This window comes from Monomorium pharaonis, chromosome 1, assembly GCF_013373865.1.
Source record: "Monomorium pharaonis isolate MP-MQ-018 chromosome 1, ASM1337386v2, whole genome shotgun sequence".
Lineage (NCBI taxonomy): Eukaryota > Metazoa > Arthropoda > Insecta > Hymenoptera > Formicidae > Monomorium > Monomorium pharaonis.
In genome coordinates this window covers 25,865,843-25,889,433 of record NC_050467.1, presented here as the reverse complement: position 1 = coordinate 25,889,433, position 23,591 = coordinate 25,865,843, and the positions used below count along the sequence as shown (strand labels likewise).

Here is a 23,591-nt window from a genome sequence, read left to right as displayed (position 1 = left end):
CACACGCTTGTATTATATACATACGTTGGACCGTAATATAGTGTAAGTGGCAAGCATTCGTATGGGAGAGGTCATATTTTATAAAGCGATTTCTCGTTCGGGATTGCGTTACAACGTGTTGTGGGATTTAATTTGCATTTTTTTCAGGAGATAGAAAGAGAAAGAGAATTATTAATCATGATTCTCTAGATGTACGTTGAATTCATCCACAGAGAAAAAAATTAGCATCAAATCAACAATCATTGTCTCATATACAAGCAAGAATCTAAAATCTTTTTTGAAGAATTTCACAATCTTAAACAGAGAGACAGCTTGCTTACATGAAAAAATTTGATAATTTCATCAAGAGAGAAAATAAATTTACATGTTTATTTAATAATAATTTTATGATTTGAAAAGAGAAAATATTTGCTAGGAAATGACAAAACAATATTATATCGTGCGCTCTTTAAATGACTATTATAGTATTGAAATAAAAATATAATATTTTGCAATATAATATTCTGAAATTCAAGATTAAACTTTTTAAAGATTTTATTTATTTTCTTACCTATACATGAAATAATAATTGTTAATTTAATACTAATTTCTTTTTCTACGTATCCAGCGCGGTAGCGTAATATAAGGAAGATCCATCGTGAATAAATTGACAATTCAAAGAAATGATCGTATTTCCGAGATTTCTTCTATCCGCCTTTTGAGTTTCGAGTCATTCGCTTTGAGCAAACGTGTAGCAGATTGCGACGCGTTGAACACGGTGGAGTGTGCACACCGATACTACTTAGCATTTATATTAAATTAACCTTCCTCATTTTCATAATGCTTTCGAGTCATGGCAAAATCGAAATTACTCTGGCATAATTATTCGTTTACTAAAAACTCGAGAAAATTTTGCAGCGTCAGAGCGAAAAAAAAAGAGGGAAGTAAAATAACAAAACGACACAGAAAGGTGGCATTTGTTTAGCAATAACAGTTGTAAAAGTTACAATTGTACATTTTCAAGAGCAATTATTACTCTAGTCCTGCGGATTAAGATTGTCATTAAGACAGTCAAGTCAGCGCTGGACAAAAAGAAAACCAAAACGTAGCCCTCCTGCACCGAAATTATATTGCGTTAATTGCTACGAGTGCTATAAGGTAATCCGGTTTGCTCGCGAAAATTTTCAAGACGAATCTCATCAGCCCTTCATTTACCTGTCAAAGGTGGAAATCTAAGGCGTCGCGTGTAAAGATGAACGATTCGTAGGTCAATGGGGCCTTAGGGATACTCCGAGGAGGAATACCACGTTCTCATGTCTTCCGGCCGCGCGCGCGCACGCCGGACTCCAGGAGAGCACATTGGCGTAGACCAACGTCGACGAAAATAGAAATTCAATAAATTTAAAAGCGATTATGTGACACACGCCGACGTGAATTGCCTGCTCGATGTGTCATATGGACTAAGAGTCAACAGCCGCGAATGCCGCTCAATGCAAATCATGATTTTTCGCGTGAATACCTTTTGCACTTATATTATAAAACTCAAATTAGTCTATAACTTGATTAAAAATTTATCATAAAATTAATACAATATGTGAAAGTTTATTAACGAAAAATCTGATGTTATAAAATTATTTTAATTTTTCATGCTCGAGAAATTTGGAAAAAATCAAAAAGCATATCTTAAAACGATGTTTTAACTGTATTTCGAATAATATATATATAATTATACAACGTTAAATAACAATTTATCTGATTAATATACGTTAAATTTAAATTCATAAATATTTATGAATATTTTCAACCTAAAAATACTTACTCGTAAATGTACGAGTGAGGCATGCAGAAAAGCTTGCCATAATATTCCAATTCGTTGAATACCCAACGCGCGCGCGCCTATGTGTGTATGTGTGTAAATATATGTATCGATCTCTCAAGTCAAAGCAAAGAAAACAAGTGATACAACCAAAAAATGCTCTATAGACCCATCGAATGAAGGCTGAATGGCGACTTAACTTTAAGAAATTTAACGGAATATCAAATTTTTGTCGTAAATATACACAAACGATACAAGTAATTATGAAGAAATTGCAAATAAAAAAATAAGTATAAAAAATTACTAAGAGTATAAAAAATTAAGTATTATTTACAACCACAAAAAGTTTCATACATTGTCAATCGTTAATTTGTTACAACTTTCGTTATTTCGTGAATCTGTTTCACACATTTGCGAATATTTTTATTTGTATTAATACCTATATGTTCTCTCTCTCTCTCTCTCTCTCTCTCTCTCTCTCTCTCTCTCTCTCTCTCTCTACTTATCTATTTACCATCTCTAATAGCACAATAGCTTTTATTGTTGTTATTATTATTTAAATTAAAAAATTGCTGCTTTCTTTACACTTTCTTCTTCTTGTTATTAATACAAGAATTGTCATTAGTTATAAAATACAATGCTTTATAACATTTTCCATTCTTTAAATAGATTAAGAGACCGCGTTTCGAGACACTCGATAATTATCGGTATCCCTATGAACGCATCATTAACGAGATGTGATTGTTTCCCCTGCACGTGTTAATGTCAAGCTTTCCCCTTCCCCCGCATCTTATTCGTTAACAATCGTCTATTTCGCTCTGTGCTACGCACAGCTTCCCCCGGAGCGTGAACTGGTTTCGAACGAGTGCCATGCCATTTACGTTTTCTGGTTTTTGTGCTCCTCACAGAGGGAGACAAGGGCCGACGACTTTTAATGGACGACAGGGCAAGCCGCATAGGCGTAAACCGTGATTTTATCTTCACTTATGGAATGATAGAGCATGTTTCATTATTAATTATAATAATAATAATAACACTTGTGTCATTAAAATAGATTTATTGCTATTGTAGAAAATTCTTTTCTTTTTGTTCCGTGATTTGTTTCAATTTCGTTTAAACGCGTGCGTTTGTGATTATTATAGATTATATATTGTATATTATTATATATTATAGATATTATATTAGTAATTATATTAGATATAGATATCATATATTATAGATTATTATAAATTTATTTCATAATTGACAAACGTTTCTATTTCGGAATTAATGTTTAGACGTACATATACGTCGACATTCAGTTTATCTCAATAATACATTGTGCCAGAGAAATAAATGCAATCTTTCAATAAAGTGAAATTCAAAGGAAAAGATATAAAGTTATATATATATATATATATATATGGTTTGTGTGTGTGTGTGTATAGATATAGATATATAGATATATCACGACTAGAAAATTAAATGAAACTTTCTAGGGCGCATCAATTCAGTCTCAACAACAAAAATGAAATGGAAATGTTATTCTTGAGCAAATAAAAGAGTTACAGAAATAATAATTTTCGTGTTATTACGAATATCAGTTTAGAAGATTCTTCTCTTTGATATAACTTATATATTTATTTAATATACGAGTTATACCAAAGAAAGATTTATTATATAATATATAACATATCTATTTGATATCTTAACATTTATTCTAATATCTTTGGCTAAAAAATATTTTTTGAATACATACGTGCGTACCTACAAATATTGGAGTATAATTAATTTATCTTATAAAAACGTGCATTATAAAAAACATTAAGAAATGTTAAGATTGTCAAATTTATAAAAAATCTCTGTTTCGAAAGTAATGTGCGCAGAAATCCCGATTTACGGAAAAACACATGTTATAAAATCAGTGCAGCAAACTCAATTTACCGTTGAAAATTTTCGTTGTTCTGTCTGTTAAATAATCGGTTTATGTTTGTAATTTCTAGACATTTGTTAGTAAACATTTTTCAGTAAAGATCGGTATAAAATAAATGGACAGTAAGCTGATACGCAACGGCGCGTACGTGCTTTTCATTCGGCAGATGATTATCGAAAGCAAAGCTCGAAACACGTTTGCGTGTTCGGGCTCGTCCAAATGGTTCAATACGAAAATGAGGCCACACCCGGGCGGGACACTCTGCGATATAAAATAATACAGATCCAATTGCTCCATTTCGCCGGATAGTGTTCGGTGACTGAATATTCCACCATGCGCGTACATACGCTTCAAACGTGACGTTAAAAACAATGAGCAAAAAACAATTTATCACGAGATTGCAATCAACTTTAAAAGAAGGAAAAAAGTAGCTAAATCTGCGTCAGGTACATGATAAAAATAAAATTTTGCTCGGCAAAATTTATTCATAAGATAGCAAGAAACTGTAACGATTGCACGATGTGGTTCTCTCGATCGATTAGACGTTATTTCGAAATAATAGGTGTAACGGCAGTACTAGCAATACTTTTAAGGGGGAAAAAATATAAAGACGGAGGAAAGCCGTTTCTTCGGCGAGCACACAAGGTAACGATCTTCACAAACGAGGATAGTTGGTATGTGGTGTGTATATACGTGTATATGTAATAGTGAGCGTGTAACTCTCTTCGCCGATAATACGCAGAGTAAACCGGCGACACCGATGTTGGTATAGACTTTCGGAATTTGTTATCACTCCGCCCATACCCGCTGCTACAAGTAATCAGTTCGCTGTAAAGGAGAGAGCATCGGCTTTAAAAATACCGGGAGAAACGAAAATAACCGGTACTCTCTTGCGACCCGGAGCTTTAAATAAAATCTCCGCGCGAGAAAAATTGCAACCGCGAAAATGTTGCGGCGCGGCGGTCGATCCGCCAGTCGAGGATTAAGGGAATCGGCAAATATATTTTGTAGCGCGGTTAAAAACGATGAAAAAACGCACCATTTCGAGTATTTATGCGTTTGTCACAATTAGAGCGCGAATGTACGTAATCTGTGCGAGCGATAAATAACGAAATTAATTTACCGCATATAAATGTCCGGAAAAGATCTTACGATGATATTACGTTATTTCATAACATTCTTAAACAATTTCAGATCTAAAAGATATAAAAAATATAATATTTGTTTTGTACAGGTACTGTGTGAATTTTGGTGTAATAATTAATATTTCTCATAAAAAAACTCATTACATTTTCATTAGAGGACAATTATTCATATTTTAAATACCTATTCATAGCTAATTGATTTATAAAACGAGTATAGTATAACGTTTTTTAAGTGTTATTATCTTAAATAATTAGAAAAATGTAACTGCTTTTTTTGATAACAAAAACTTTTGAAATATTTTCGGTGGGCGATAATCTTATCTTTATCCTTATCTCTCATTAAAGTGACAAAGGTTATGATTTTTATGAAAGTAATAGATTTAATTAAAAAATTTTCTATTCAATGAATATAAATTGGATTTTTTTACAAATGTATATACATGTACAATTGTATATATACCTGTACATATACGCATCTATATACATACATGTATGCTAGATATACATATAAAATATAGATAGAGAGAACAAAGCTAGAAAGAGTTCAGAAAAGCTCAAAGTTTTTCTTTCAAATTTATTTAAGATAAAAATAGAAGAAGCTGAGGATGATGAGAAAGTGGATAGAAAGAGCGAGTGAGCGAGCAAGAGAGAGAGAGAGAGAGAGAGAGAGAGAGAGAGAGAGAGAGAGAGAGAGAGAGAGAGAAGGGGGAGAAGAGAGATGAAGAGAGAAGTGGGCACGAAGAGGGCAGCAAGGAGAAATCCCTGCCACATTCCTGTAGGGAGAATCCGTACAGTTGTTGGAGTTGGTCAAAGCATACAAGCTATACAAGCTATACAAGCAAGTGTGCGCGTGACTCTGTATTAGAATTATCCAATCTCGTCAAAGGACTGCGTGAGCCATACACACGGAATGTACAGGCAGCATGTAAAATTATATTGCTTCTTTCGTGCTATTTCTACGCCCCCCCCCCCTCATTGCTTCCTCTTTTCCTCCATCTTAATATCGAAGCGAATTGCGCTTCGATTAATACCTCAATCAATAAGACTCGTAGTCAACAGCGTATCAAGAAGCGTCAAAAAACCACGAAGAAACGCGCCTCTTCCGTTTGTCAGTCTGGGCGTAACAATTTGGTCGAGCAACGGCGAGCTTAATGTTTTGTTACAACGCCGGACTTTATTACGGAGCCAAGCACTCCGCGAGACTCGTTCAGCGCGGAATTTTAGCCCCGACTCCGGGGGTAATTTAATGCTGCATCGATCGCCGGGCCGCACGGGGAGCTGTAAATTCGAATTTTAAACAAGCACCGCGCTAATGATATTAGTATAATAATTATTACCACGCCCGTGCGATACGCATTGAGCTGCATGAGTGCATTTGTGAAGAGTGACATTTCGGTGCGTAAAAATCATTTTTTAAACCACGTATCGCCCATCTTTTTTCGCAATTTTAAACTTTATTTTTATGTCGATATCAAATAATCCAAACAATAATAAATTTAAAAGCTAAAATGTAAAAGAATAAATTTGTTACATGCAAAATGTCAATAGATGTATAAATCAATTTATCAATAAATCACATTTTTGTTATCGTCGAGAAATGGCAAACAAAGTAATTGCAATTTTCAACTGCAGGCAAAAACGAGAAAATGCATAAAACAAAACTGCACAGGTTCGTAGTCTCCATTGAAAAAAAAATCGTAAACATAAAACCAATTATATAAATGCGATTTTTAATTGTAATTATTATAGCTGTGAATTTTAATGAGATGTCATAAGCAAAGAGTATTACGCGCAACGTACGAGTTGGCAAAATCGCGCCGATCGATCGAAGAATTATAATACATGTCGGAATACGCTGACGTATCTCTACGGTTATATCGTATCACGTTGGAATTAGCCGATCAGACAATCTTGAAAATGATGGAAACAGTTTGGGCAAGCAAGTCGCTCGCGGTGCGGCAACGTAATAAAGCTATTAGCGTAATGTTACGCGCAAACTTCGATGGAGTTACGTTACGTTTCGAGGAAACGCCACGTCCTCCGACCCTTCCCGCTCGGGAGAATGTACACGGTATATATAAACTTTAGTCCATCTTGCGAAAATTACCGATCGCTAGCATCAAAATACATGTCTCCATTTAATCGTACCTATGAATCAAACACGCACGTTACAAACGATTTAAAAACAATGTTTACCAACGAGAAATTTCGCATATGTTAAACAAATTCGTCATTGTCATTAAAAATGGCAAAAAAGCATCAAATTTATTATGTAAATTAATTTCAAAATTAATCACAAATTTTTCCTTAGCCCTAAGAATAGAAAAGAATAAAAGAAAGCACAAAATGTGTGTGTGTGTGTGTGTGTGTGTGTGTGTGTAGATGTAAAATAGAAAATTAAAAAATTTTTACTACAAAAAACAGTACTAATATATTCTATATCTAACATAATAATATTGTCTCACATATAAGAATAATCTTTATAGCATTTGATCTTACATTTCAACAAAAAATCTCTTTATTTCAATATTCTAATAGCCTTAAATAGCATTAAAATATGCATGTGATAATTATTTTAATAATAATAGTATTTAACAAATTCTAATCTTCTTAGTTTGAGAGTACTGCTAGTTTTTATTCGACATTTTTTCATGAAAATTATTACTGAGTAAAGATGAATATATTTTTCTTGATAAAATTATACCAAATTTCTTTATAAAATTTATATCTGTGTTTAACATATATTAATTTTATTTCAATATTTACATTTCAAAAAGAAAGATATGTTCTTTTTCTTGTGTAGCATTAAAAGCTTTTTACTCCATCTACATTTCAGTGTTCGTGGGAAACATGTTGCATATTCAAACGCGAGCGGATATACTGTTAGTAGAGCAAGTCTCGACAATTCCACGAGGATCTCATCTCGTTGATCGTAAGTAAGCAAAATACGCTCGAGATGCTTGTGAATGCGCCTTAAAGAACCGCTGCAGGTATCAAATGCACACCGTGAAAGTGGTTAAGACGCATCATATATGTATGCGTACACGCACGAGCGTACAGCACTGGCTTATGTACACATGCACGCGCATTTATTGTCAAGATGTTCCTCGTCTGAATCGTTTGGATGCAACCTGCAGCAATTTAAAGGCTAATGTCACTGTTAGGGGCAACGCTTTCTTCTGTATCATTATCATCATCATCATTGATATCACTGCTACATCTCAATGTAGCAGTAGGCTCAAATAAATTTTTAATTTTCAAAGATATTTTAAGGATCTTTTGATTTAAAATTATTTATTGCTTCTTATGAATGTGTTACGTGTGTCTATTATTATTATTATTATTGTTGTATTATAATAATTATTATTACTTTATAGTCTAATTACACAAAACCACATTTGAGATAAACTTTTGTGACTCTGCATTAGCAGAGTGCATTAGCTTGTGACTCGTAATGACGTGTAAATTAAATGAATTTATCAAGAACACTGATAAAACGTAAATAATTATGGTGCTTGAAAATAAAATAGGAAATATCACATATAGCTTAATTCTTTTAATATATGACAGAAAAAGATATTTTATTCAAATAAATGGTTATTTGAATAGTACTAATAACAATAATACCAATAATATTTTATAAAAAAATTAATAATAATTATTTCAAACAAGTAATACTTTATACAATTTAAAATATTACCTGATTGAAATAATTATTGATTTTTTAATAAAATACCATATGTCATTGGTACTATTCAAAAAATTATTGATTTAAATCAAGCATCCTTTTCTGTCAGTGTATTTAATTATTTATTTGTTATAAAAAGCAATTTGTACATTCAAATGTAATGATTAATGTATCGTAAAACTCGTGAAATGATTGCGAAACCTGTTAAGACTCTATAAAAGTATTGCTACTTGTACAGGAAGGAAATATCGTAGAAAGAATGGAGGGACGAGTAGAATTCTTGCCCATTCCCATCGTATCGAGAACTTATCGAATGATTCTTTCCCGATTCCAGATTCGAGGTTTGCACGAAGTGGGAGGAAGGTATTAAATTGCCAGCTCCTGTCATAATCTATCTCACCTCCGGCCGGTTAAACTTGGCTAATAATTCGCCAGATTGGCGCCAGCAGTAGGCATGCGCAACAAAAACCAATAACACTACCTCTCCCTCGTTCTCCCTCGCTCTCTCACAGAGTTACCCGGTACAGCACGGTGGCTCGGACTACCTCACCTCCCCCGGTTCTATAGGTTCTCTTCGACACCCCCGTGGCCTATCCCCCTGTCCTCGTTTCCCTTCCCCAGTTTCCATGCCCACGGTCGCCCACTCCGCCAACCATGCCAACCACGTTGCAACGGCAACGCACTAATACTACTGCGAGCGCCGCGCTCTACTGTATCATAGCAAAGCGTACACGCCGAACTGCATTCGCATAAATCCACTCGAATGCCTAATACCCGCCAAATACCAGTCGCCAGAGAAAAGCGAGAATCTATGCTTTATTTTATTATCTTCGGCGATTTAATCCTCGTTGGCGAGATGCAATGTAATAAAGGAAACTATAAGTCGCAATTAATATTTTCAATATTAATATATGAAGAGAGAGAGAGAGATGCAAATTATTAAAATGGGAGAGACATTGCTATGCGGCGCGGCCGAAAATCGATGGCCGACATGTCCGGCATGTCGTCCAAATCCGAACTTCGGCAACGATCGACCACTCGTTGCTTTGCTAATTCATCAAATCGACTCGATGAATATATTAATTGCCTTGTTGTAACACAACGGCGGCTGACTGATGAAATTACGCGTTCATTGACCTTCTATCGACGTGCACTACTCTATTGTGCTTTCCCGATGCAAACACAACGTGCTTCTTGAATTGATCGATTAATTAAATATACCAGACAAATTGTTTAATATTAAGATGCGCTCGTCAAGTTAAGAGTTCTGTCCCTTTTTAGTATGATTCTAGAATTAATTTACAGTTAACCAACTGAAAAATTCAAATAGTTGTGTTTTTCCACGCGCGTACGAAAACTGCCTTTACATAGGTATGTCATGGAAATCATTTATTTTGCTCAATCGATTATCGATTCCCATCAAAGTGTCAATAGTTAACATTTCCTTTACTTCAAACCTTTCTTTAAAAAAAAAAGAATAATCGTTTTATTACGTATTAAATTGTTCTTTGAGAGATCCGTTTTTTCTCTATAATATTACGTTGCTGCACATAAACGAAGTATTTCAATTTTCTCGTTAATGAGGAAAGTTGCGACAATAATAATGATAATACTGGTAACTACGTCGACATTGTTGTCGTTAATGAGAAGAGCTTTGCTAATGATAATGTCGCAAGGAGGAGCGTTATATAATGTTGACTTATTCCCCGTATATCGTATTTAATACCTCCGCGTACCTACGTTTTCCGCCTTGCATTCGGGAAACTAAATTATCTCAATGGAATATGAAATTAGATATCGGATTCTATTTCCAGTGTTTTCACTGCGAGAAAAGCGCGCGCAATACATGAGAATATCTGATTTTAATTGACAGATAATGGAAAAAATAATCACGATAAGTATGCTCTCGTAGTTTAATTTTTAGCTTCAATTAGTGTAGATTTTCAGATTGCCTTATCCTTAATGTAATTACTTTGCTATTTGTAATGCAGGAAACATAACATGTCTCGTGAAAAAACTTGTTTTTCTGCTTGTTTTTGCGCGCATAAAATGAAATCTCTAAAAATGAAATTTTTACGAGATTGAAATCATAGAAGCAGCAATGTATATAAATGTAATATAATTTCATGGATTGCAATTTAATCCGTATAACGTACATATATAGACGTACGTTTTACCATTTAATTGAATCGCTATGAAATATTCGATGATTCTATTAATTCTAGCTATTCCATTCGAGTGGATTTAATGTACGGCGTATAGAATAATTATATTTCAATAAATATGTATTTCAGGAAGAAATTTAATATATTTTTCGCATGTAAAGCTAACTCCAATTTAAACAGGAAGATTCAATATCGCGATTTTGCAACGAAAAAGAAAATACGTAACGACAATCGCAATTTATATAAGGAAAAATGTTGGCAAATAAATTATTTTAAACTCTCTTTCCTTCTCATAAGACCCTCTCAATGCTACTTTTTTACAAAGTTATTTAAAAGAATCTTTACGGATTAAAATTTGAAAAAATTCAGGAATATCTATATAAATGATCGTAAACTAATCTTTAAGTTTTCTCAAGATTTCCTTTTTATATCATGTGAAAGGATTGGAGAACCTTGTTAAATTTTCGACATTTGTCAAGACGGACCGCCCGAGCAATGGGTCTTAATCATACGATCTTTCATTGTGTGACGGGCTTAAGGGTACATTCACCTATCGTGGATTCTCCACCATCCTCCAGCGACCGAACAACCGCATGTGCACGCGAATTCCACGAGTTTTATTTAGAACATCGAATTATTCTAACGTGACGAGTTTGCGCTTACATACTCATGTGTGCGGGGCCAAAAAAAAAACAATAGAGCGATAAACACATTGTTCATAGCATGATGAAGAGGTACATCGTAAACTCGAATCGATGAAGAAAGGAAGGGAACGAAAGAGGGACAGAGCCGAAAAAATAACGCGTTTGCTTTTTTTCGCGAGTGAACTCGGGGCGAAAAATTATCTTATCTCTCGGATTTACTTCGGGGGATTGAACTTTCTTCCTCTACACGTTCGCCTGCTACTGCACGTACGGCCGAGATAATGACACGCATAATTGCTTTATCGAACGAATCGGGCGAGCAAAAGAACGAGAATTTTAATTAAAATTTTGCACGACGGATAAAAATGTAGATACTTTCGGCCGCGCGCGCACGTACCGAGCAGGCTAATTAAAATTACGAAAATTACGGGAGGAGTGTGGGCGCACGCGGTGTTCTTTGAACTATTACAAAGTAACGAGGCGGGACGCGCGCGCGCTATCTTTTTTTTCGTTGGTAGGAAAGTAAAATCGTTGCTGCATCTGATAAAAGCCAGGCGGGTGCACGCGCGCGCAAGCGCGCGTGTCGGTGTTGGACACACGTAAACAAGTCTGTCGCATTCCACGCGGACTAGGTGTATCTGCTGCACGTAATCACGCTCGAATAATTAATTAGCTTATTCTGCATTACTTTAGACAGAGTTAAAAACGTCTCGCCATTCTAAACTGGCTAAACTGGTAGCGAAGAAATTTTTCATCGCAACAAAATGTTTATGAAACAAACACGACGGCGATTCAGCGAGATAATATGTTTTACTTTTATTTTGGACGATTTAATTAAATATTCGCTTTCTTGCAGAATTTAATAAAATCTTATCCCGTAATTCTAGATTTTAAAGTCGATTAACTGCAGCTTCAGACAGCTTTGTAATAGAAATGTTTTAAGTGTTGCACTATAAACTATCGAGACAGGTCAATAATATAATACAATAAAATAATTAATGTAAAATCACTTTTCATTCAAATTTATTGTTAAAGGATTGTATTAACGAATAAAAATCCATTTGTATGAGAGAGAGAGAGAGAGAGAGAGAGAGAGAGAGAGAGAGAGAGAGAGAGAGAGAGAGAGAGAGAGAGAGAGGAGAAGAAGAAGAAGGTTAATACTCCTTTCAATACTTCTGAATTTGTTCCGATTTATATATATTCGCAGATTAGTAATGTTGTAAATAAATGTTAACCATAGTGAAACTTCTCATGACTTCATGCAAACTAATAGCGGTTACTCGAATAGCAAGTTTCGTGAAACGGATTCTCGTTGAGTTTGCGCCAACTTTCGATTGGCAGCATCGTGGAGTAAAAATAGAGAATGCAATGTAATCAACTTTGAATTGCGGAGTAAACAATCTCGATAAAATTTTAATTAGAGCCAAACTGATGGAATAATATAAAAGTATTATTGCAGCGCAAATGCCGATTGCGATAATACGAGGTATAATTATTGGCTAATGCAACCACACAGGTTCCGTTCCAATAATCAACTGTATCATGCGAATATTGCACCTGCACTAACATTCCTCTCCGTTCGAGATTAGTATACAAATTCATTAGTTACAAAATTTATTCGAATTACAAACTATTGAAATTTAAAAAATATATAATTAAATTAATATAAGAAATATTATTACGAAATAATTAAACGAGGTAATTAAAATATTTTGCAGAAATTACAATATATTTTAATTTTGTACAAATTGTGACAATAAAAGTGAATTTTATTTTTGCAAATATACATTAATGTTGTGACAGAAAAGACAATGTGGTATATTATTTAGAATAGCGAATCAATATAAATTATTGTTATGTTAAACATGCGCACGAGATATTTAATTAACGTGATTGATTTATTTTGTTTAAAATAATAATTCATATTATGCACTTTCCAATTTTTAACATTTCATTATTTACAATATAATATTTTTGTAAAAAAAAAACAAAATAGTTTTTGATTGTTACGCGACTTATCGAAAAATTTCATAAAAAATCTTCTCTTTATTGCAAAGTAACTGAAAAACCGGATTACCAGCAGTTGTTGGACAAATATTTTACTTCGATAGTCAAGATGAAGTAAAGTCCCTATCCCAGTCGAGCTCATCAATCACGTCAATTACATACGACATAGTCGATTCGGGATATCACGCTTGCGCACAAGAGAGAATAAAAGGACAAGATATGTGTATATATGTGTGTATGTGTGTGTGTGTGTGTGTGTATACATACACTTTTGTATATAAAACGTATATATATTAGAGTTAAAAAAGTAAAATACCTAATTTATCATGATATCGTTTTGAAGATGAGACAAAGAAAGTACTACAATGGCGCCGATTCGAGACAATGCTGTTCTATCGCGTTGTTCGACATGATTATCGGCGAGAAAATGTTCTGTTCCTTTCTGGAGCAATTACGAAGAACAAAGGGGTCAAAAGTAACAGCCACAATTACAGGTTCTATCTCTAGTCGTTCGCTGTCCCTCCCTCCCCCTCTCTCTCTCTCTCTCTCTCTCTCTCTCTCTCTCTCTCTCTCTCTCTCTCTCTCTGTGGATTATATTCTACCCTGTTGTTTTTTAAAAAAGTGGTCATTACGAACAGTTTCTGAACTCGCACGCAAACTCGAAACAACGACGACGCGACGGTGAAGGGAGAGATACTCGTGCTATCGACGTCCGTAATAATATTCTCATCAAAGAAGAACCCGCGCGCACCCTTCTCACTAGGCTTTCTCTCTCTCTCTCTCGTCAGCATTATTTTTCTCCTACACGCTACGAATAAGAGAAACAACATTTTTCTCCGTTGTATATAGATTTGTTCCCTCATCGCACACTAAACGCGTATCGATCGCCTTAAGGGAGCAACAAAAACATTTTATTTCGCGGAATTCAAACGAGGAGAAAAAAATAGAAAAAAATTAAATTTGATAAACAGCCAAGAACACACGCGTTTATAGTTAATAAATAAAAGTGGAAGCAAAGGATCAAAGACGGCAGTTTTCGAGGGGCGGATACTGATTACAGTCGAGCATTGGCTGTCCCTTCCGAAATAATCGGCCCTGCAAACAGTGAAAATGACGAGGCGAAGGGGTGCGCTTAATTGACGATGTCTCAATGGAACAACAGGGCGTAGAGCATGACGACCCCAAAAGCCCACCCTAACATCGACGAGGCGAGGGGTTAGTCGAACGTAGGTCGTATCCTTTCAGCCTTCGAAGTGGCTTTAAGACCATGCCAATATTTCACGAGTTTCGTTTGCCCGGCCTTTCCGCTCACTTATTCGCCCCGGGGCGCTCAACGTGTTTCCGCATATTTGAATAATGCCTCCTTCGTGATTCGCGTAATCGTTCGATTTCATCTCACACACGAAAATAGTTACAATGATGCGCGACAATGCGCGATTACGTAATCATTTCGATTGCATTATAATGCGACTGAATTAATGATACATGTGACGATACAATGTGCATTGCACGGTAGATACACAACAATATATTTGAATTTATATTAGAACAAGATAAATAATTTGGGTGCATATATGCCCGCGTGTATTCTAAACGGATAAAGAAGTCGATATATTCGACTATGAAAATGGCGAGCGGCGTTCTATAAAATTTCCATAGAGTCATATGCATCGAAACGGCATTGATGAAATAATACGAGACGATGGAAAAATGATAAGGCCAAAAGTGTCACGCGAAGATTCGTTATCAACGATAGTCGGTAAAGCAGAAATTATAGCAGTGAAGCTGTTTACACGTATCGCAGTGATGAATATACGCCGATGAAGTGATTTTAACAAGTCCCATTCAAATATGGAATATTTATTTAAACCCCGTTTTGACAGTGTTATATTAATCTGTTTCTCATTCATCGACGATTTTGCGAGCGCTCTTTTATAAAATATAATGTCGCCTGAGTAAAATATTTTTCTTAAAGTTTTATTAGATCATTAAAAAAATCACTAAAATCATCATTATCATTATTATTTATATTGCTTAACTTCTTATCAAGTGTTCATCAAAATTTTACAACGTTCATAAAATGTTAAATTTAAATTAAGTTAAAATCGATGTAAGCCAGATTGGATTCTATCTTTGATTTAAAAATTAATTTCTTCGAGATTTTGTTTTAAGAAGTCTTTTAGTTACCAAATTTCTCAATTTTTTTAAAATAAAATTTTTTAAATAATATAAAATAATATGTTTGTATTTTAATATTATAATATCATGTATAAAGAGCACGCTCTTAGAGTTTAAAGAGATTGCTATACAATCTTATTCAATATTTTTTCCTCTCGACTCAATGGAAATTATTATTGAATAATAAAATATATTTACCTTGATAAAACTATACAAAATTCTTCATGTAAGCAAGTTATGTTTTTCTTAAACTCATTTAAATATTTAATATTTCAAAAATTAATATATTCTCAAAACGAGAATGTACTTTTTGGGGGTATTATTTAAAGATTATTTGCCAATTAACCGAGATTTGTGCCGATCTTTATTTAAAAAAAGTGTTCCAACATATTTAAATTTACAAAGTAGATTAGCAATCCTTCAAAATTAAAGGAGTGTCAACCTTTGAAAGAAACGTTTGGTTCTACCTACCGTGTCGTTTTAGAATTAAGAAGGATTAAGTAAACTCACAATGAGATGAAACGACGTCCACCCTTAACGTGAGTCTGCATTTTATTTGACCAGAATTTTTGTTAAAATTTCTCTCTCGAGTTCGTTTTCCGCTCGTTTAGTTATTTTTCAAGAAACATACCTCTCCGTGCGTGTCCCTCCTTCCATCCGGCGTGTTTTCAGGTAAGAAATAGAGCCGCAACGATGCCAGAGGCTGATTCGGTCCGCGACTATCCATCCACAGTAGCTGAAGCTCGCCGATACTGACGAGATCGGCATCGCTCCACAATTTCGTGAGGAAGAAACTGCCGAGACGAAGGACGCGACCATTACTTATCCTTACTGCTTTATAAAATGTGTAAGGGCCGTGGCTGAAGCAAGCACTGCCTAATAACTGAAAGAATAATAATAAATTCAACATTAGAAATAAATTCAACGTTTGAATTTAACGAAAAAATAAGTTTCATATACAAAGAAAATATGTTCCCTCTATATAATTTCCCGCAACGTCGCTCCTATTATAATAACACGCTCGCGGTACATGCCATTTAATAGTTATTCTCGTATCGTGTTATTAATATATTATAATTAACATATATTAATATTTAACGAGAAATATGCGTTTGAATATTAGAATGTATTACGATACAATATTAATCGAATAATAAACAGACAGGATATGCGCGTTAAAATGAGAAAAATCGGGACAACAAAAGATAAATTTCAAAAAATATTTGATTACAAAATATTTTCCTTCTTGCTTTCCTTTTTTTTCGAACCGACAAGAGCTCGTTCAAGTCGATTTTTAAAATACCATTTTCCTTCCTCCAGAAATCGCGGGGGATCGTCACGAGGGATTCGGTGGCGGTGTGGGGGGTGAGACTGCGGACAGACGAGGGTACGGCTCCCCAAAGGGTATTTGCAGCGTACCACGGAACACGAAACACGTGCACATCAAGGCGACGTTCGCACGCATTCATGCACGCACATACGTAACGTGAGATAAAATCCGGACATGTTCGCGGAACGAGAGAAAATCTTCGCATTAAAAGTGACGCAGGTATCCGCAACTCGAACCACATAAAGACCGTATTAGAGACACATTAGCATTAAATTAAAACTAATATATTCTATTTAACAATCATTATTTCACATTGATGCAAAAAAAAATATATATATGAGCACATTATGTGATTGTATTGATATTGATATTATTAAAAACAATTTTAATTCTTAAAGGTTTAAAGATAATGCTATTTTTTATTCAATAATTTTTCCTCTCAACTTATGAAAATTATTTTTAAATAATAAAAATACATTTTTCTTGATAAAACCATACAAAATTTTTTCAAGTAAGCAATTATGTCTATGTCTTTAACGCTATATAATTTTATTTCAATATTTAACATTTTAAAAATAAAGATATTCTCAAGACATGAATGTCTTTTGTGTTGGAATGCGTGCAATTAAAATTGATAGAGCGTGACCGAAAATATAATAAATGGTGCGTATAAAAAATTAATTAACTGCCTGTCGAAGTGCTGTCCATATGCGAGGCATCCGATAAGAATGACTCTCGCACTTGGCAGAGGAATGCGATTAATTCGCATTTCGCGAGGAAAGAAGTAAATAAATGATAAAGATATAAACAAAGATTCGAACAATATACGTGACGTTGATTTTACGTTGCAGTTTTCTTTCCCCGTTGTGCCCTAGAAAAACTATTTATTATTCAATGAGAAAAATGTTTATTATCCGGCTGCTGAAAAAAATTCCGCAAACGAAAGAGCAAACGAACCGTGCACGCGGCGCGTACAGTCCATCACATAATTTCCGATGAATGGCCCTTTCGATGCTCAACGATGACTCGCTTGGATCTTTCATGTTGTTCCGCTGCCTTTTCTTTTCGTTTAGATTCAAGATTGTCAGTGTGTCTGTAATTAACAAAGTACGTGAAGAGTACAACGCCGGCTTCAGATGCGCCGTTTCAATTTTGCATACACGGAAAAAATGGTTTCACTAAAGTATTTAAAAATTTAACTAAATACAGAATTTATCAATAATTTCATTGTTGGACCATCAAAATTATGACCTTAAATGGATTGTCTTGCTTACATACAAAAATTTTTTGTACATTTTATTAAGAATAATATATTCATCTTTATTCAATAATATTTGATTTAATAAAGTTTTTCATGAACCGAGAGAAAACAAAAAAATATCGGATAACAAATAACAATAGTTGAAAACCAAAGAAATAGAATTTTTTAAATTATTATCAAAACATCATATTCTTTGCACTCTTTAGACGACTGTTATAATATTGAAATAAAAATTATATCTTGTTAAAATTAAAAATAAAAATCAAACTCTTTAAACAAGATTTTATATTCTTTCATATGAGATAATAATTCGTCATTAATATTTTATTTTTCTATGTGTCAAGTACGCGATAGAACGGTTGCAGATGTCAATATGACGCAATACCGGTGCAAGCTTTTTCGTGGTTGTGAGATCGATCGGTCTGTCGTAATTGAGAATATGTACTCGATACAGCTCAAACTGATCTATGAAGGGTGAAGATGAAAACATGAGATGGGAGATTCAGTGGTGCTTTGTAGCGCGGACTGTACGGGCGTCTGCTGCTTTGCAGCGGAGACTTGTCCATTACTCTCTTTGCTTTATTTATCCGGGCGAAATTTCAAATGGATCGGATTTGGATGTAAAAGAGACAGCCGTGCAAAGATCGATGCTACAATATTCACGTGAAAATGCCCCATATTTTTAACCAAATCAATATAGAAATCCTCTCTCTCGCGCGATTTTTTATTGCTTTAACGTTTTATATTGTAGCGTAACGCGAGCGTGGCGCGGTTCCGGCGATGTATCGATTTCACGGAGAAAGATGATTCCGAAAGGCATGTCTCGAATAACAAAGTCCTTTAATTGCCGACTAAGTGAATCCGATATTGGGTCACGTTTAGTCTTCAGGCGTGAGCGGGTTGGCCAATCGAAGCTCGATGAAAACGAGCGAGTGCGCGCGTTTCGATGCAAAACTGTCGTAAAGTCGCTTATTACCGCGCACAAATCGACGAGCGTGTCGCGCGTCGCACTATCAATCACGTTCGCATTACATAATTGAATCAATAATGGCACCGGATGATTCCAACATTGAGTGAGCACCACTGCCATAACTATTTCCAATGTTTTAAGAGTACAGTCGCAGCCAAGAGTTCCGCTTAAGGACGGCCGCGCGGCCCGCCGACCGAGAGAAAGAGAAAGAGAAAGAGAGAAAGAGAGAGAGAAAGAGAAAGAGAAAGAGAGAGAGAGAGAGAGAGAGAGAGAGAGAGAGAGAGAGAGAGAGAGAGAGATCAGCCGGCGATGGTATTTATAGTAGTTAATCTCGTTTCTCTCCGCCACCGCGCGCGCGCTACACAACACGCGAAACTTACCGCCATTGATATCGCGATTGCATCTACGACGCTCTTTTATCTACATGGACAAGTGCATTGGCGCGAGACAAACGCATATATACATACACATGGAGAAAATTTTCTTTTAATAATTATCCTTAAAATCATAGTAATCGTAAGACAACATAACATTGAAAAATTTTATGGAAATTTTAGTAAAGTTTCATTGAATTAAAGTTAAAAAATATTAAAAATTTTCAATTTTACTATAATTTATTTACAAAAATTATAATAATTTATTCATTAAGCCTTTGTAATTATTAATTATATTATAAATCTGTACCCATAATATAATTTTTTCTTTATTTATAAAAATTACAGTAAAATTCTTCGATGTTTATATTGAGCCATGATTATCATGATGCGGTAAATTCTAAGAGAAAAATTTTTCGTGTATATCCGTGAAGCACACGCGCACGCGCACCGATTTTTCAATCCTACTGTTACCGTTATCATTTATTGGAACGTGCCAATTAGATGTCCTATTAGAAGTCACCAAATATTTTTCTCCACGCACGAATGCACAATGGTGCGTCATGCATTATTCAGAGGATGACATACGTGCGTTCTTTCCTTTCGTTAAAAACACTTTTACATAAATAAATATCTGTCGCAATGCGCAGATGTGGCGTCGTGTTTCTGAGCCAATTCACTTGCTATTAATTATTTTTCGATGCTGTAGGGAGGAGCGAAATAGCGGCTAAGCATGTCGAGCATAAATTTTATGTAAAATGCTGCCACATGTCGATGCGAATTGTTTAAAAATAAGAGGAACAACGTATTGAAGCGCAACCGGACGTTTATGTCGTGTTGCGTTAACAACGAGTAGAACACGTCTTTCGTTTCTACAATTACAGTTTGGGGTATTTACCCTTCGAAACAGGACAACGCTAATAGCGCGAAAAAACAAAGCAGAGAGGTATATTTTTCATTCCTTAAAGGCGTGCATAATTCAAAATGTTTGAAGAAATGTTTCTTTTCTGTCGCTATATGCAGAAAACAAATTAGTACCAACGTAAAACTAATATAATTTAGTTACCGCAATTATTGCTTCATGTATAAACAACAATACATTACAGTTTACATTAATGTTTTTAATTATTAAAACTTTTATTTTAATAATACAAAAATCGACTTTAAAAAAATGTAGCTGAAGCTAGCAGTCAAAATTTCCACCAAATTTGGTGGAAATCGTATTTTGCGTTTAGGCGTGAGGCGCAAAAAACGATAAAAATTAGTTTAAAAAATTTATAACAATTGGTAAATTACAAGTCTTGTCGCAAATGATCGATTATGTATTATAATGACTAAACCTTATGCAAATTTTTCAAAGTTTGTTAAAAACTCATAACCAGGAAATTTTTAACGTTTGATTGAATGGTGCCCCCTGGAAACGCCTATATGACGTTCGGCACTGGCCGTTTGGCTGCTAGCTTCAGCTACATTTTAAAAAGTCAGATATAATCAAATTGAAATAATTGTTAATAAAATTAAAAATATTATAAATTAAAAATATTATAATTTTCAGTTTGTGTAAAGTTATATTGTTCTCTGTTAAAATAGATATTCCTTTCCATAAAAATTCTTAGATATTGAAAATATATTTTCTTGTAGCTAACTATAAAATGCTGCCATGTAAGCAAGTTATATCTGTTTAATGCTATATAATATTACTATCAATATTTATACATTGAGATTAAAACCCTTCTTCAAAGAACATTAAAAACAAAAAACATTTAAAACGTTCTTATTTTCTGCATATATATGACGCGGAGAAATAATTGTTATCTTTCTTAATAATGCATTATCCGTTTCTCCGTCGGGGATACTGTAATATTACGCCTGAAACTTCTGCAGCTTTATATAATGATCGTTGTCTGTTTTCCTCTTGTAACAGAAACACTCGGAACTCTAGAGCAACTGAAGGAGGGAAGGGAAGGAAGAGAAGAATGAGAGAGAAGGAGAGATAACAAAAATTAGAAGAGGAGAAAAGAAAGAGAGAAAGGGAAAAAAGGAGACGGAGAAAGAACGAAGAAAGAGAGAATCTCATGTTTTAATGTTTTAAATCTATTTGTACAATAATAAAAATTAGTATAGTAATAAAAAAGTATATGAAATGAATCAATAAGAATAACAATATTATGATATTGATCGAATCCAAAATAACTAAATACAAAAAAGGTAGAATTATGAGCGATTTTAAAATATCACATAATATTTAAAAATCGCTCATAATTAATGAAATAATATCTATAATTTATGCTCATATCATGTTTATTCTGCATCTTGTCCTCTTTCATGAAGTTTATATCTTATTACTTACATCTTGCTTTATTTGAACCGAGTAAATATATACGGAACAAACGTGTGGGGAAAAAAGATAAAAAACAACAAAACAATACAAAGCTAATGAAATTCAACTAAGCAGACATACGAATGAGAACAAATAAATATTATAAATAATTAACGTTTTGTTCATTGACCATTTGATCAAAAGATGTTGAGCACTCTTACCGTATCATAAGAACACATCATAAAAACACATTGTGTGAGAAAAAGAAGAAAATGTTTACAAAGAAACGATGATGAGTGAGATCCTGCGGCACGAAATTAAAACAAATCCACACAATCAGAATAATTTGCCGCGAGATCATTAGTTTTTATGTAACACGTATATACCATCGGTAATACAATATAATATGTTAAGAAAAACATCGCACAATCTTCGCGTATTACGTACAAATATAAATGTTGATCGTCAAAATACTTTTATCGGCAGGGTAAACACGACCGAATAAGAAGAATGAAATGAGAGGAAAAAAAGGAAAGAGAAAAATAGAATCGCACGACAAGCAACTGTAAATTGCAATCGGAGCCATTCATACACGAGAGCGCTCCACTATCTTGAGAAGGCGTCACTCATTTATTTTCTCAGCTCAAAAAATCGCTAAAAATTAAAATATTTAATATTCCACGTCGACTGACATTTAAGACGATCGTGATTGCGCGAAATGACGTTGGCATTATGTAATTAACCTTTCTCGTCGCATGAATCGAGTAGGTATCCTCATCCCCCAGAGCGGAAAGAGATACTCGCACGCGCTTACGGTCAGCGCGCGGAAAAAAGTGGTCGCACACCCGGCAAGATTGAAAAAAAAAAAGGACGGGATATAGGGCAATGCTCCCCATCTCTCCCGCTTACCCTCCGCCATTGTATACCCTTGCCGCATGTAATCGCATATATACGAAGCTATCCCGTAAGCCTTCCGCGCCGTGTTGTCCCTCACTTTTTCGCTCTCTCTCTCTCTCTCTCTCTCTCTCTCTCTCTCTCTCTCTCTCTCTCTCTCTCTCTCTCTCTCTCTCTCTCTCTCTCTCTCTCTCTCTCTCTCTCTCTCTCTCTCTCTCTCTCTCTCCTCCCCCCTTTTCTATTTCCCTTCCTTGTTACCATGTCTATATTTCTGCCCATCTGTCTCGCTTTCCGATGATATTCCTTCAGAACCCGTGTCGAGCTGTCTTTCTCACCCTCGCACGACTTCGCCTCACTGTGTCCTCCTCCTCTCGCCTCTTTCATTCGCAGCGAATGAGTTTTACTAACCGCTCTCTAAAGCGTTCATCACATCGCATGAATCACCGCGGTCAGGAGATTAAGAAACGCGCGGAATGACGTCGTCCGATAATACCGAGATTCAAGAATCCAGCGAACAGAAAATAATCGGACTAACGTTAAGATGACAATACATTATTCGTTTATTCTCCATGATAATATTATATGCCGCGCGCAGGAGAGTTAATATTTTAAAACTTCTTTTTTATTTTATCATCTCTACATTTTTTCTTTTAAAGATAAATAATAGTATAAGTCGCAGTAAAATAAAAATAAAAGTCATCTTTTGATTATACAACGATTAGATATGTAACTATTTTTTGTGATATCGAAGCTAAATACTAATACGAATATAATATTTCTCTCATCGGCGATATATTTTATTTGCGTTTATGTTTCTTCGGATTAAATTAGCGCTTCATAAATTAAACGTAACAAACCGAAAGATAAGACTTTGAGACTAAAATGCGAGGTGTGTGCGCGCGGCGCGC

General features: G+C 34.7%; 1 protein-coding gene across 4 annotated transcripts in view; it reads right to left on the bottom strand.

The window, feature by feature from the left end:
• Nucleotides 1–23,591, bottom strand: part of LOC105836206 — a 151,764-nt gene that overhangs the window by 106,615 nt on the left and 21,558 nt on the right. For 2 of the 4 annotated variants that reach the window (XM_012680085.3, XM_012680087.3), the window contains exon 2: nt 16,166–16,417. In XM_012680085.3, coding sequence (XP_012535539.1) covers nt 16,166–16,417 — 252 coding nt within the window. Of the gene's footprint in view, nt 1–16,165; nt 16,418–17,821; nt 18,205–23,591 lie in introns of those variants that run through there. The other 2 variants (XM_036282983.1, XM_028192108.2) reach the window with 2 other exon arrangements.